The 13,495-nt window shown below is 37.8% G+C and overlaps 1 protein-coding gene across 3 annotated transcripts in view; it reads left to right on the forward strand.

Moving 5' to 3' along the window:
• Positions 1 to 67: 67 nt before the first annotated feature.
• The window catches only part of Nme7 (NME/NM23 family member 7), a 193,454-nt gene continuing 180,026 nt past the window's right edge, over positions 68 to 13,495 (forward strand). For all 3 annotated transcript variants that reach the window (XM_005398204.2, XM_013521410.1, XM_013521411.1), the window contains exon 1: positions 68 to 473. In XM_005398204.2, coding sequence (XP_005398261.1) covers positions 471 to 473 — 3 coding nt within the window. In that variant the 5' untranslated portion in view covers positions 68 to 470. The remainder of the gene's footprint in view (positions 474 to 13,495) is intronic.

Genomic DNA, 13,495 nt, shown 5'->3' on the forward strand with positions numbered 1-13,495 from the left:
GCTCTCTCTCTCTCTCTATGGTCACTTCCGGTTTCTCAGGGGTTCGTTTCCGGAACGCTGTTCCCAAACCAGAAGACACACGTTCTGTAGTGCGTTTAATCTCGAATAACACAGAACACACGGTGTAGTGAGTGGACAAGTACCTATTTACACATTTAAAAACCAGCAACACTGGGAGGCTTCCAGCCTATTCGCTTACATTTCCGGGTCACCTGTCAACCGAGCGGAAGTGGAGAGGATGGTACGGGAAGGCGGTGTCCTGTAGCCCCAGGCGACAGCGAGACGAGGCGTGTCTGCAGTTTGAATGGGCGGATCTGAAGTGACTCTCAACCACTAGAGAGCAAGGGGTGGTGAGACTGCGTGGCCCGCAGTGTGCAGCAGCCGGCGGAGCTCGGTTGCCATAGTAACCGAAGGAAGGTGTTGGCGGCGTGGTCCTGGTACTTCGGTCCCAGTGTCTAGATCGTGAAACCATGGTGAGTGCTGGTGGGGAGGCCGGCAGGGCGCTCTGGGGCCCAGGTTACGCCGTGTTCTCGGTCTCGGGGCTGTGGGCACCCGGAGGCTCCAGGGTCCTTCTGCCAGTCATCCTCCCCGCTGTGATCTTGCTCTCTCTGGCTCTGACGGCACCCGAGAGTCCACTTTGGTGTTACTCAGCCTCGAGCGCAGTGTAACAGAAAGTAAAGGGGTAAGACTTCGAGCCTGAGAACCTAAAACGACACATTATTTTGAATAAGCCTAATGTTTGCATTGTTCATATTTTGAATTTTTTTGGTGATTAAGACCGAATGGCAGTGTGTGTATACGACTGTCTCCGCACTAGATCTTGGGATCTTTGCTCCCCTCAGTGTGGAGGGTTCTGTTACCCCGTATAGGGACTATTTGTCAACAGAGGCATATTGGCTCAACTCACTTCTAGTTACCTCCCTACCTTCTAGGTCCATGCTCTACACTCCTTACCCCGACCTCAGTACTAAGGATAGAATTTAGGGGCGCTTTATCACTGAAGTACTTCTCCAGGCCTCTTTGTTTTATGTTTTGATACAGGGTCTACCGAAGTTGCTCTGGTGGGACTTAAACTTGGAATGCTCTTGCCTCACCCTCAGAGTAGCAGCCAGTGCCTGCTTTTTAACAGGAATGTCTCAGTATTACAGAGCTTCTAGAATTCACTTGCTGGAGCAATCATGGCCAGAAATTCTGAAGGAATGGAAGTGGGGCTCTTTGTTTATATTTTTAATAAGTCTTTTAAGGGATTTTAATTCACTCACTGAGAACACCAAGGTTCTAAATTCGTAGAATCACGTCATCTTTTCAACGCTAAGGATAATAGACTGGAGGATAGCAAGATCAGTTTTCTCAGATGGGTAGAGCTATTAATTTAACAGTAGAGCTTCTACCCACCACCCTTTCATTCGCGTTACTGCTTGATAATTTTTTGGCGTTGTTGTTGTTACCTTAGTGTGCCCCTATCCATTTCCTGTAGCGGTCTTTTCAAACCTCACTATACAAACCCTATCCCTTCCCCTGTTCTTTCTCTTTTTCCAAGCAGATGACAGAGTCTAATAGGCAGTTTCTTCAGCTTCATGTCCCAGTTACACAATGATCAATATTTTTACATTCTTTAGTCTCATGTATCTAATTCAGGGAGTTGTTGAAAGATACTCCATCCATCTTTACTCTTGATCTCATTTTTTTCTTTCCTGTGCTTTCAGCCTTTTCCTCTCTGTTTCCTCAGTGCTCAAGCCATACATTTTATGAAAATTAAATAGAACAAAAGCATGTCATCATATTGTATTTATTCAGTTTTTGCCCCATACTCCAAACTTTCAGTAAACTGCTTGAAATCATATTTTTTTTACATGTATTAACTTCTACTACTCCTTTTTTTTAATCTTCAAATGTCTGTTATCTGGCTTTCTCTCAGTGGTACAGTACTTGCCTAGCACGTGAGGCACCCTGGGTTCAATCCCCAATACTGAAGACAACAAAACAACAAAAAGCTAATATCTTCAGTGAAGCTGCTTGTAAATTTCTGAGGGCTTTCTAAGTGCCTGAGGTTTATGGTCATACATTTCTTTTTTCGCTGGCTTTGCCTGAGTTTTAAGTGGCCATCGAACTCCAGGGACTTATCTCATTGATGACTTTATTTTATTTAATTATAGTTTTTAGCACATGTTAATTGTACAAGATAATGGGTCTCACTGTGATATTATCATATATGCATATAGTGTGCTTTGATCCCCGCTCCTCCCTATTACCTTCTTTTAGCTATCTTCTCTCCTTCCCTTCTTCACTTCTTCTTTGCTAAGTCTCCTTTCTACTTTCATGTGTCTCTTCTTTTATAATCCTACCCCTTTCTCAAAGAGGACTGTGCACTTTTTTTGGTCACCACTTCATATAGCAGACATCTTTCATACCATACTTGCTTCATTCAGTTGAAATTATTTGCTTATAGATTGTTAGCCTTACTAAATTGTGAACTTTAGAGGAATGTTTGTTGTGTACACTGCTACTGCTTAGATCATGTTAGGAATTTAACTATTTGCTGAATGAGTAGAAAAATAAGAAAAAAATGTGGTAAATGGCCCGAGAGAATTCAAGATATCTGAGGAGACTGGAAGGCAGAGTGCTCACGTATTAATCAGAGTCATAAAAAAGTCATCATAAAGTAAATGGGATAGAATTGCAATAGTTAGAAATTACTGACCTGTGCAATGGTGTAAGGAGGTGAATTCATATTTGATAAATGCTGATTGTGTGTGTGTGTTGTGTGTATGTGTATCTGCCATATAATTGCCACTCAGACTTCCCAGCAGTGCTAAATACAGTGAACTCCTGCCCTGTCCCCTTTACTTTTTTTTTAATGTTCCGTTCCTACCCCCTTTTAGCACTTTGTCTGGCTAGTATTTCTGTTGGTGACTCTTTCAAATTGGACAGTCCTTGAAGGTTCTTCTGAGTGAGGGGCTTTTGTATCAAGACCTTAGTGATAGAAAGTACAAAGATCTGAGAGACTGTTTCAGGCAGGATGATCAACATCAAAAGCCCTGAGACAGAAAAGAGCTTGGCCTGCTTCAGAAATTCATTGTCCAATGTAGGAAAGGAGAGAATCTGAATGGCGTGGTGGTAAGGGGTGTCTTTAGTGGGGAAGCTGTGGTTTGGAAAGGCAGCAGAGGCCAGACCACACGTACATACATATATAGCAGTGTTTCTCAGTCTGGATTGTGACCCATTACTGTGCTCTGTCATGAAATCAGTTTGTGGTATGTAGCTAGCATCAGAAAAGAAGACATAAAACAGAAAGTTAGTATATTTTATTAACAATAGTGAGGATAAAGTTTTGTTTTAAATTCCATTTATGAAATTCAAGACACTGTAATTTTTTTTAACAAAGAAAAGCGATTTATTTAACTTACAATTTTGGAGGCTGAAAGTCTGAACAGCATAGTGCTGGCTCTGGCAGTGGACCATTGGCAGACGTTAGGAATGAGAGCTAATGTGTAAGAAAGTGATCACTTCAAGCTAGGAAGACAGTCTGGGATCCCAGTCTCACACTCCTAAACCCCACCTCTTAAAGATTCCACACAATCACTTAAAATTTTTTTATTTTTATTGATGGGTATAAAAGGATAAACTTTTTTTCCTTTTTGTGGTATTTGGGCCCAGGGACCTCTATGACTTAGCTGCATCCCCAGTTTTTATTTTTATTTTGAGACAAAGTCTTGTTAAGTTGCCATGGTCATCTTGAATTTGTGATCCTCTTGCCTTAACCTTACAAAGTGCTAAAATTACAGGAATCTGCCTCCATACCCATTAAGGATAAACTCCTTTATAATATTTTGTTTTAAAAAGAGAGCCTAAGGGTACCCTGCTCACTCTGTGTTGCCCAGGCAATGTGTCCCTGAGTTAGGCAACCAGAAGTCACTGCAGTCATGTTCCATAAGGTCCCAGCTACTGCTCAGACAGACCTTGTTGTCAGCCATGTGGTGCTGGTTTTCTAGGCATGAACAATGTAAGAATTGTAGGACCAGAGAAACTTCCACTCTGATTTCATAAGATGGCCTAAGAGTTTAGGCAGTGTGCCCCTAAGAGTACAGTGCCAGAAGCTGTGAGAGTGAAGCCTAAAGTGCAGTGGAGATCCTGGAAAGTTCAAGATAACCAAAAACACAGCATCTGCTGGATAAAACCATAGGCAGCAAGTGGAGCTGGAGCCAGTCAAAGAAAAACTGGGCTACAACTGTGAACTCTGTAGTGATGGGGCTGCTCAGTCCATTTGGAGCTCACATCTCACCAGAACTTTCCCTAGATGCTGAACACGAAGCCACAAGATTTAGTGTTTGCCCTGCTGGGTTTTTGTCTTGCTTTGATTCAATTCCATTATATTCCCCCAGTCTTTCCTTTTGGAATGTGAATGTTTACCCTGTGCTATCATATGTTGGAAGTTGTTAACTTTCTTTGTGAGTTTTACAGGGTCTCACAGCTAAGAATTTGCCTTGAGTAACAGAAGAGTGTTTGAAATTGCAATTTTTAGCAGTGCTGGAAGTGTTAAGATTTTGGTGACTCTCATAAATAGACTAAATACATTTTACATGATGAGATGGACATGAACCATTTGGGGGCCAGAGGTAAAATATTATAGTTTAAATTTAAAATGCCACTCCTAAGTCTCATGTGTTCTGAGATGGGGCTTGTAAAAGGGGCTGTACTCATCAATGGATTGCTGTTAGGAAGTGGGGTCTGGTCATATGAGGTGGATCACTGGGGACATGACCTGGAATAGTGTATTCTTTTCCTGGCTCCTCTTTTCTTTGTCTCTACTGTCTGGCTGCCACGTGTTGAGCAGCTTTCACCTGCCATGCCCTTCCACTGTGCTATTTCTGCCTTGGAGGCAGCGAGGCATGGACTGAAATTATGAGCAAAAGTAAACATTTTCATCTTTTAAGTTGTCAGTGTGAAATATTTTGTCCCAGTGACAAAAAGGTGACTGATAAAATTACTTAGTCACTTTGTAGGTATGAACATACAGAAGTATAACAAATTATATTCATGTATACTAAAACCGCCTGTATAAAATCACTACTAATCTTTTGGTAAAATATTTTAGTCAAATATGTATCTTTTTATTTTAGTGTGAGCCTACTGTATAGAGAGTTTACAGATCTGCTGTTTTTCCCCACTGAATATGTCTGTACATTTTTCCAGATAAATTTTAAGAATTGTGTGTAATTTTTCAAATACTCTAATTTAACCAACCCATTCATTAATTTATCAACACTACAAATGACACATTTTTACATACATCTATAGTTATTTTCTTAGGATAAATTACAAAGATAATAATTGGGTGAGATACCTTTTGGATTTTTAAGGTTTTGATATGCACTGCCAAATTACCACCAGAAAAGTTTTACCAATTTATACTCTGTTGGCAGTGTGATAGGGTACTTGTTTCTCCTAAACTCTAAGATTACATTGATATATCTAACAACACATTTGAACTTGTAATAAAAATGTCACTTGCTTTTCTGCGAATACTGAGAAGGATTATGAATCATTGTATGCAATATAGGTAAAATGGCACTATTAGTGCTTAAACCCTCACCGTTTCTCTGTGATTATTTCACACCTCATAAATCATTAAAATTTAAAACTTATTTTCTATTTATAATGAAGAAGCTAAAACTGGCCTTTCTTTATTATTCATAGATAAATTATAGTGTCTTCTCTTGTCTACCTGCTTTGAAGAAGCAGGCTTTTGTAGTAGAAAAGGGACTTACACAAATCTAAAATTTTCAATCTTTATTTCAGTCCTAGCATTAGCACTTAGGAATCATGTATTATATTTATATATTTATTTATTTAGTTTTTGTTCCGGTACCGGGAATTGAACTCACGACCTTGCGCTTGCCAGGTAGGCACTGGGCTACTGAGCTAAATGCCCAGCCCCAGGAATCATATATTATATAATCTTTCTGGGTAATTGTTTTCTCATCCATAAAGTGGGAATAGTGTTTTTTGCTCAGATTACCTTAAGACATTTTTGTGAAGATAAAATAAGGTAATGTATATGAAAGTGATTTATAAACTGCAATGTATTATACACATGAAATATATTATGTTCATATTTACCATATTGCTGCAAAATAGTTGAGACAAATGGAAAGATATTAAAATCTAAAAACAAGCTCCAGAAATAAGTGTTTGAGATTAGTTGTGTTTTTATTTGATTTGTGACTATTGAAAAAATTTACTTTTATATGTTAAATTTATTTTTCCTCAGTTTCTCCTATAGATTTATTTTACTAATGGAAACAATAAAAACCCAGAGAAAAAGGAGAAGAGGATGGGAAATGGCAGGAATAGCTCTTGAGTTCAATTTCTACAACTCTCTTACACTTTTTGGGAGAGCTACACAAGCCACATATGTGTTTAGGCATTACATTTTAGATCCATGAATTTGTACTCAATTTAAATAGATTAGTTGTGAACACTTACTTTTGTTATGGGTAGTCTTGAGATTTTGTTATTTAATAATTAGTGAAAGGGCAATGAGAATGTTCAGACACAATCTATTTCTTGCTGCTTAGGTTTAGAAATATGGCTTTGGAAAAAGTGAGAATTCCTCCAGCTAGTGACAAGTACAGTTCTATTATTTATGTCATCCATCTTGTTTTTTAAGTAACCTGTTGCATTTTACTGTACATACCCACATTTCTAAAATGTGGATATTTATATATTTTAAATATCTGAATATTTCCAATAATTAAAAAAAAGTAAACTAGGTGTGATGTTCACCCCTATAACCCTGGGACTCTGAGGGGCAGAGGTAGGAGCATGGTACGTTTGAGCCTGGCCTGGGCAGTTTAGCCACTTAGAAAGATCCTGTGTCAAACAAAAACAAAAACAAAAAAGTACTGCTTGGAATATAACTCAGTGGGAAGGCTCTGGCTTCAATCCTCAATACTTCCCCTCCGCAAAAGTTAAGTTTTATGTCTAAGGGAGGGTGACTTCTAATAATAGGGTCACTTTTCCTAGAATTTCTATGTTTCAAGCTAGTAATGGCCTTAAGACTTTTGTCTTTCAGTACTCTTCACACAGTTGTCGAGGTGTGCATCACTGGAACACAGAATTAAACTTGAAATACTAAGCATCTGGATTAGGGCAGAGGCTCCTGAACTCATGTTTCTGTTTTGCTATTGGATTCTTCCAACATGCCATACTCTGAGATGCAAATGTGAATCTCTCTTTAAAGAGCTCAGAGTTGAAAGAAGAAAGGGGAGGAAGAGAGATATGTTTCATTGTAACATTATAAGATGTAACTTAGATAATAAATCCAATTTCCTCATTTGTAAAATTTATAGAATATGTAAAATTTCATTTATAGAAAGGAGAGATGTGTGGAATAAGGGTACAGAGAAGAGAGACTAATTACCATGAGGAAATATTAATTTAAAACCACAAGGTTAGTTGACTTTACAGCTTTTTCTGTGCTATTTTTCAATCACTGAACTTCGGGTTTTCTTTGATGTATGACTGTATAAACCTAAAATTAAACTTATGCATATGAATGTCAACATCGATTCCAGAAATTTACCAGAAGGCATTTGGATGCAGTAGGAAACCATATCTCTGCAGTTCTTCCTTCAGGGTTCTGCCTAGTGCCCTACACAATAGAGTGCTTAACAGAACCATTTTCTCTTTTCCTGTAAAAATTTTTTACTCATTGACCCAGACAGATGTCCCTTTAGGTAAGTTTTGCTAGGGTACAAAAAGATACTATTGGGAAGATACAGTAGAAGGTACAAAAAGATACTATTGTGTCTATTGGGAAGTACTTGTGCTTTTATTATTCCTGTTTTGTTTTTGTTTTTGTTTTGAATGGGGTCCCACTGTCTTGGTTACTTTTCTCTCATTGCTGGGACAAAATACCCGACATCCAAAATTAAAGAAGGAAAGGTTTATTTAGCTTACAGTTTGTGGAGGTTTCAGTCCATACTCAGCTGGCTCCATGGTAGGGTGGCACATGGCACAGGGCAACTGTTCATGGTGGCAGAAAACAGCAAGAGCAAGAGCAAAAGGGAGGAGCAGCAGAGGGAAGATCAAGCCTCTTTCCCTCCTTATATTGTATGCAAGCTACCCACCCTAGGGCGGGTGTAGCACTCACACCCACAGTTCCAGCATTGGATCATGGATCAATCATAAACTCTAGAAGCCGACCCCATGACTGCATGAAGCTTTGGGGGGACATCCAGACACAAACCATAACACCCACTATATTACCTTCATTGGTCTCAGATTTCTGAGCTCAGGTGATCTTCCTGCCTTAGGCTCCCAAGTACCTGGGACTACAAGCACATCACCACACTTGGCTAATTTAACCACTAAGAAGGTTTTTTTGGTTTAGTATTCTGAGATGCACATTTTACAAGTTTACATTTTGTTTTCATGTTTACATGTACATCAACCACACTTGCTGTTCCCTTTGCCAGAAATGCTTCTTTACTTCCTTTAGACCTATGCTCAAATGACATCTCTTTAGAGAAGACTTCTAAAGTAGTACCTCCAGCTGCTTTGTCCCCTTACCCTTTCTACCGTCATTTTTTTAACTTTAGTGCCTCACATAAGAATTGTAAAGCTGTGTTTTCTTGTAATGGTAGTGTTTGGCATTCATATAGTGTTTTCCGTTTTTAAAAGACATTTAAGAGGCTTAACTAATCCACAGTGCTCTTTGGTGGTGGCATGTAGGAAAGAAAGATAGCCAAAGTGAAGAGAGAGAGGGAGAAAGAAATCCAGGACAGAGAGGAAGATAGACAGGTATCCACATTCTAGGATAGAAAAGAGAGAAACATCCAAAGCTATGACTGTGACTTCCCCTCCTGAGATTCCTGTCCTCTTCAGGATCCCTTCTGCCCTTTCTGTAGGTCCGGTCTTGTATGAGTACTGAGATATACTCATGTCCAACCTATAGATCTCAGAAGTTGGACCCAGTATTACACCAAGGACAGTGAGCACCCTGAGAGCAGGATTTGTTGCTTATTATTCTTTGTTTCCTAGACTGGCTTATGGATAGCCTTAGTCATAGTTTGTCTAAAAGACTATTCCAATTAATGTTCCTATGTGTTGGTAGCTAAATTCTTATGAATACTAACAAAAATATCTGTAACCTTAAAATAATTTAAATGAAAAGAAACTTAATTTTAGAGGATTTTTAGTTAAGGAGCTTGATGAATTAACCCAAGAATAAAAAGGTTTCTTTTTTATATATATAACACACTCCCCAGATTAAGCCTTTTTCTATGTTATAAGGAAAATATTCTTGAAATAGTTTAATAGCATTTAGAAATCATTGTCTTTAATAGTTTAAAACTCTTTTATGTAATTTATTAAGTGTTAGAAAGCAGATGAAGAGAAGTCTTCAAATAACACTTGTCTTCCATGACAGTGGACCTGATAATTTTATCAGTGGCTAAAAAACAAAGCTTTAAAATTATTGGGGCTCACTAGGCGAATGGGCAAAAAAGAATTCAGCTTAGGTCTTTTTATTTTAATTTTATGTGCTGTTGGGGATTGAATTCAGGTCCTCATATGCCCTAGCTACATCCTCAGCTGTAGGTCTTTTGCTTTTTTTGTTTTATGCAAGGGAATGTAGAGAAATGAAATTGTTGACTTGGCACATGCTGCCTTTTCATTAAAATATTTTAAATTCTGGTGAATGGAGGGGATATATTAAAGTCAAATGAAACTTACTAATCAGTATGGGAGATCTTTTTTCTTAGTAATTAATATCTGTTACCCATTAAATGCTTACTGTATATCATGTTACACAAGGAAACTATCTCAGTTTTAGAAACACATAACACTGTACTGCTAGACAGTGCTAAGGCCTGGATTTTAACCACTTTAGCAGAGAAGACCGTGCTCTTCCTAGGCCATGAATTGGGACCAAGATTTTTTATAATTTTTAAAAAAGTTTTTAGGAGTAACTATTCTGCTTTCATTGTAGCTATAGAGAGTAGAGTTTTAATTTCCTTCCTGAAAGCCTTCATTTTTAGGGAATGTAAGTGACACAGTTTTCTTTCAGAAAAATTCATAATTCATGTTGTACTGCTCACTAGGGCCTTTACAAAATTATTGTGGAGTTACACGCAAATAGAGACCTAAACTTAATGGGTATTTATAAAATGGCCGGGGAGCCTGAATATGTTGAAGTCCACATTGAACATTAGGTGGCACTCTTTCACACTGAATGCATCTTTTCAAGACACTATTCTTTATGGGCTTTTTTAGTTGCTTATTAGTTTTAATGACATTGGTGTGTTATTCAGATGTTATTCACCTGAGAATCATAGATGGGTATAAGTATGTATGACCATACCTGGCTTCTCAGGTGTGTGCTTTTAAAGTGGTAGTCAGAGAAGTCATACTTATCCAAAAAGAAAGAAAATAAAGTACTCTGTCATATTTTTTTCTGGAAAGACAAATAAACAGATACAAATAAACAAATATTAGGACTTTTGAATACTGAAGAGTGGGTTTTTGTAATTTTAGTAAGGTTAACCACTGCGCACATTTATTCTTTTAGATCTTTATTTTGGTATTTATTATTTTTTTAAAGGTTCCAGGACTAGAAACATCACTAAGGTATTTCATAAGAAATAAATGATGTACCTACTACCTTCCAGAAGCTTGTAACTTGGTTCAAGACAGAATTTGTATTGCAAAAGCCTACAGATAACGATTCAGTGTTCTACTGTGGGAACATCAGTCTGACTTGTGAGGAAACAAAGGTCCTTGTTAGACTGTGCTACCTAACAAGTCATGTAACTTATGTCAAGTCCCCCAAATTATCATGGCTTCTATTTCCTTGTTCTGAATGTCCCTTTGATCTCAGACTTCTGTGAAAATCACATTGCAAGTACAGAATATTAACTGGGTAGGATTGGCCTGGGAGGACTACACAATAATTGTGTTTGCTTTTCGTAAAGCAAAGTTCAACTTTGCTTTTCAGATAGATGTTTCCCATAATACAGAATGTGTGACGTTTTTGCACCTGGCAATGATCCATGGAAGTCAGGAGGGATTTTTTAAGGATCTATGGGACCAACGCTGAAAAAGTTTTAAAAAGCCTTTTCTGAATGGATGGAACTGGAGGTCATTGTGTTGAGCAAAATAAGCCATGCTCAGGAAAACAAATATTGCAGGTTCTCCCTAATATGTGGAATCTTAAAAAAAAGCGTAAAAGTAGAGGAAGACTATTATTAGATAAGGGAGCGCTTAAGGGTGCCAGTGGGGGAATTCGTATGATCAAAATATATTAATATATATGAATGAAAATACCATATCAAAACCTAATACTTTGTAAAATTAATAAGCACTAATAAAATACATTTTAAAAGCCCTTGTTTGATATACTGCCTGATTTACACTTATACTGTGGAAATGGTTCTTTGGCATTTTATGGTCTTCCCTTTCAAAAAATTAAGCAAGACATAAGTTGAAAGTACATTATTAAGCATCACTGTTGGGGAAACACATGAGTTTGTGTTCTCTTATTGCAGCCTTGAGTCTTTTCTCTGAAGATCAGTATTGTATTCTAATTCAGAGATAGTGTCTTGAAATAACATCTTTACAAAGAAAATAATATCTTGTAGACATGTGGAATCATCATTTTCAGCACTGTATTTTTCCAGGAGCTGTAAGACATGGTTTTTGAACATTTGAGTATATATGCTGCTGAAATGAGCACTCCTTAGACATTTTTTAGTACCAGGGATTGAACTCACGACCTCGTACTCCCCAGGCAGGCGCTGTGCGCTGAGCTACATCTCAGATCTATTTTTAAAGCTAAAAATGATTGCAACAATTTCACCTGCTTGTTAAGGAATTCAAGTAGAACAGGATAGTTACATTTAGTAAGTTGCCTACCTTTTCCTCATGTACTTTGTCTTTGTTACTGAGAAATGCTAAGCCGGAGTTGGCAAATGAGATTTTCCACATGAAGACCTTTTCTTGTCGTTCTAACCAGGGTAACAGGTCCCGAGAATGAGGTACCAATGGATAAAAAGGAAAAGAAAGAGACAAGAAAAGCAAGAGAGGCAAAAGTCTGGGATTAGGGGGCTTACAGCCTCTTGGACTACAGCCCTGATTACCCATCTCAGTCACCTTTTATTGAGCAAGAACCAAGGCTGTAGCTAGTACAAATGGGCAGATACCAAACATTTTAGTAATTAAAGCATTAGCCTTCTCAAATTCTGCCTCTTATCCAGCTGGCAACAATTCCCTGGCGGGCCTCCCACACCAAGAACCATGCTCACTCAGTTCAGCTGGGGGTTATAAGTTGGCCACCAGTTATCAATCCACTACAATCACAGCCCTTACTTCCCATTAATTTTTACAATGCATGGCAAGACTGAAAAATAGTAATCTCCTGCAATTCAAATACACTGTTATCTCCAGGTGAAAGGTTTCAGTTCATTTTTACAACAATAAACAAATCATTGTGTGTCCTCAGTGCTTCCTAATCAAAGAATGCCCTTTTCCACATTTTCTACTTGAACTCGTCTTCTATTTGCCTTTACCAAGTAGATTTAGGAAGATGGAATAACCCTTTGGGAAAAATCTTGCCAGCCCCAAACTGGTTTTGGCCATACTAAAGTAGGGTAATATTTGACCCAATTCAATATAAGAAAATACTAGGTCTTTGAAAAAAGCCCAGGTAGAAGTCTCTCTGTAAAGGATAAATGTGACAAGCTACTGCTTAAAATCTAGTCTGAGATAGTGGGGAAACTATAAACCTTTGGCTGTTGTAATTTCCATTCTATTATATGTATCAAGGGAATGTTTAAAGCAGTAGGAATTTGCTGTACTTTTTGCCTATTATGTCTGGTAATACATTTTTAATGATTTACTATATTCTCGGAATGTTCAAGGCAAAATAAAGTTTGTTCTTTGGAAACCACTTTTCACTTGCTCTTCCTGGAAGCAGCTGGCTCAAAGTGGCAAGTTCTCAGCTACAGGTTACTTCTGTTGCAGTTTGATATTATTCAGGGTGATTGTAGGTACATGGAGACTCAGACTAAATTTTAGAAACCTGCTAACTGTAATCTTTTCCATCCATGTAATTCACTCCAAAATGTCCATGAAGTCACACAGAAGCAGATAATTGACTTAAAATAGATTTAGTACAGTTTTTGCCTCTTTATGAAAAAATAATAAACATTTAATAAGAATAAGAGAATAATCATAGTTAATGTACTATGTATCATAATCTTAAAAGTAGTTGCTCAGAGTATAAGACATAGACAAAAAAGACTCTTCCAAAGAAGACACAGATAATAGTACGGAACTTTCTTTTCAATGAACTAAAAGAAACTAGTAGTATCAATGAAACAAATTTATAAATTCTGAAAATTGGATTTTGAGGAGATCAAGACATTTCCTCATGATGTATAAATCCTTTTTAGTACGAGTTAACCAAGGGAGTACTCATACATGAGCAAAAATG

The sequence above is a fragment of the Chinchilla lanigera genome, unplaced genomic scaffold, assembly GCF_000276665.1.
Source record: "Chinchilla lanigera isolate Chin_1 unplaced genomic scaffold, ChiLan1.0 scaffold00061, whole genome shotgun sequence".
In the NCBI taxonomy this organism is placed as follows: domain Eukaryota; kingdom Metazoa; phylum Chordata; class Mammalia; order Rodentia; family Chinchillidae; genus Chinchilla; species Chinchilla lanigera.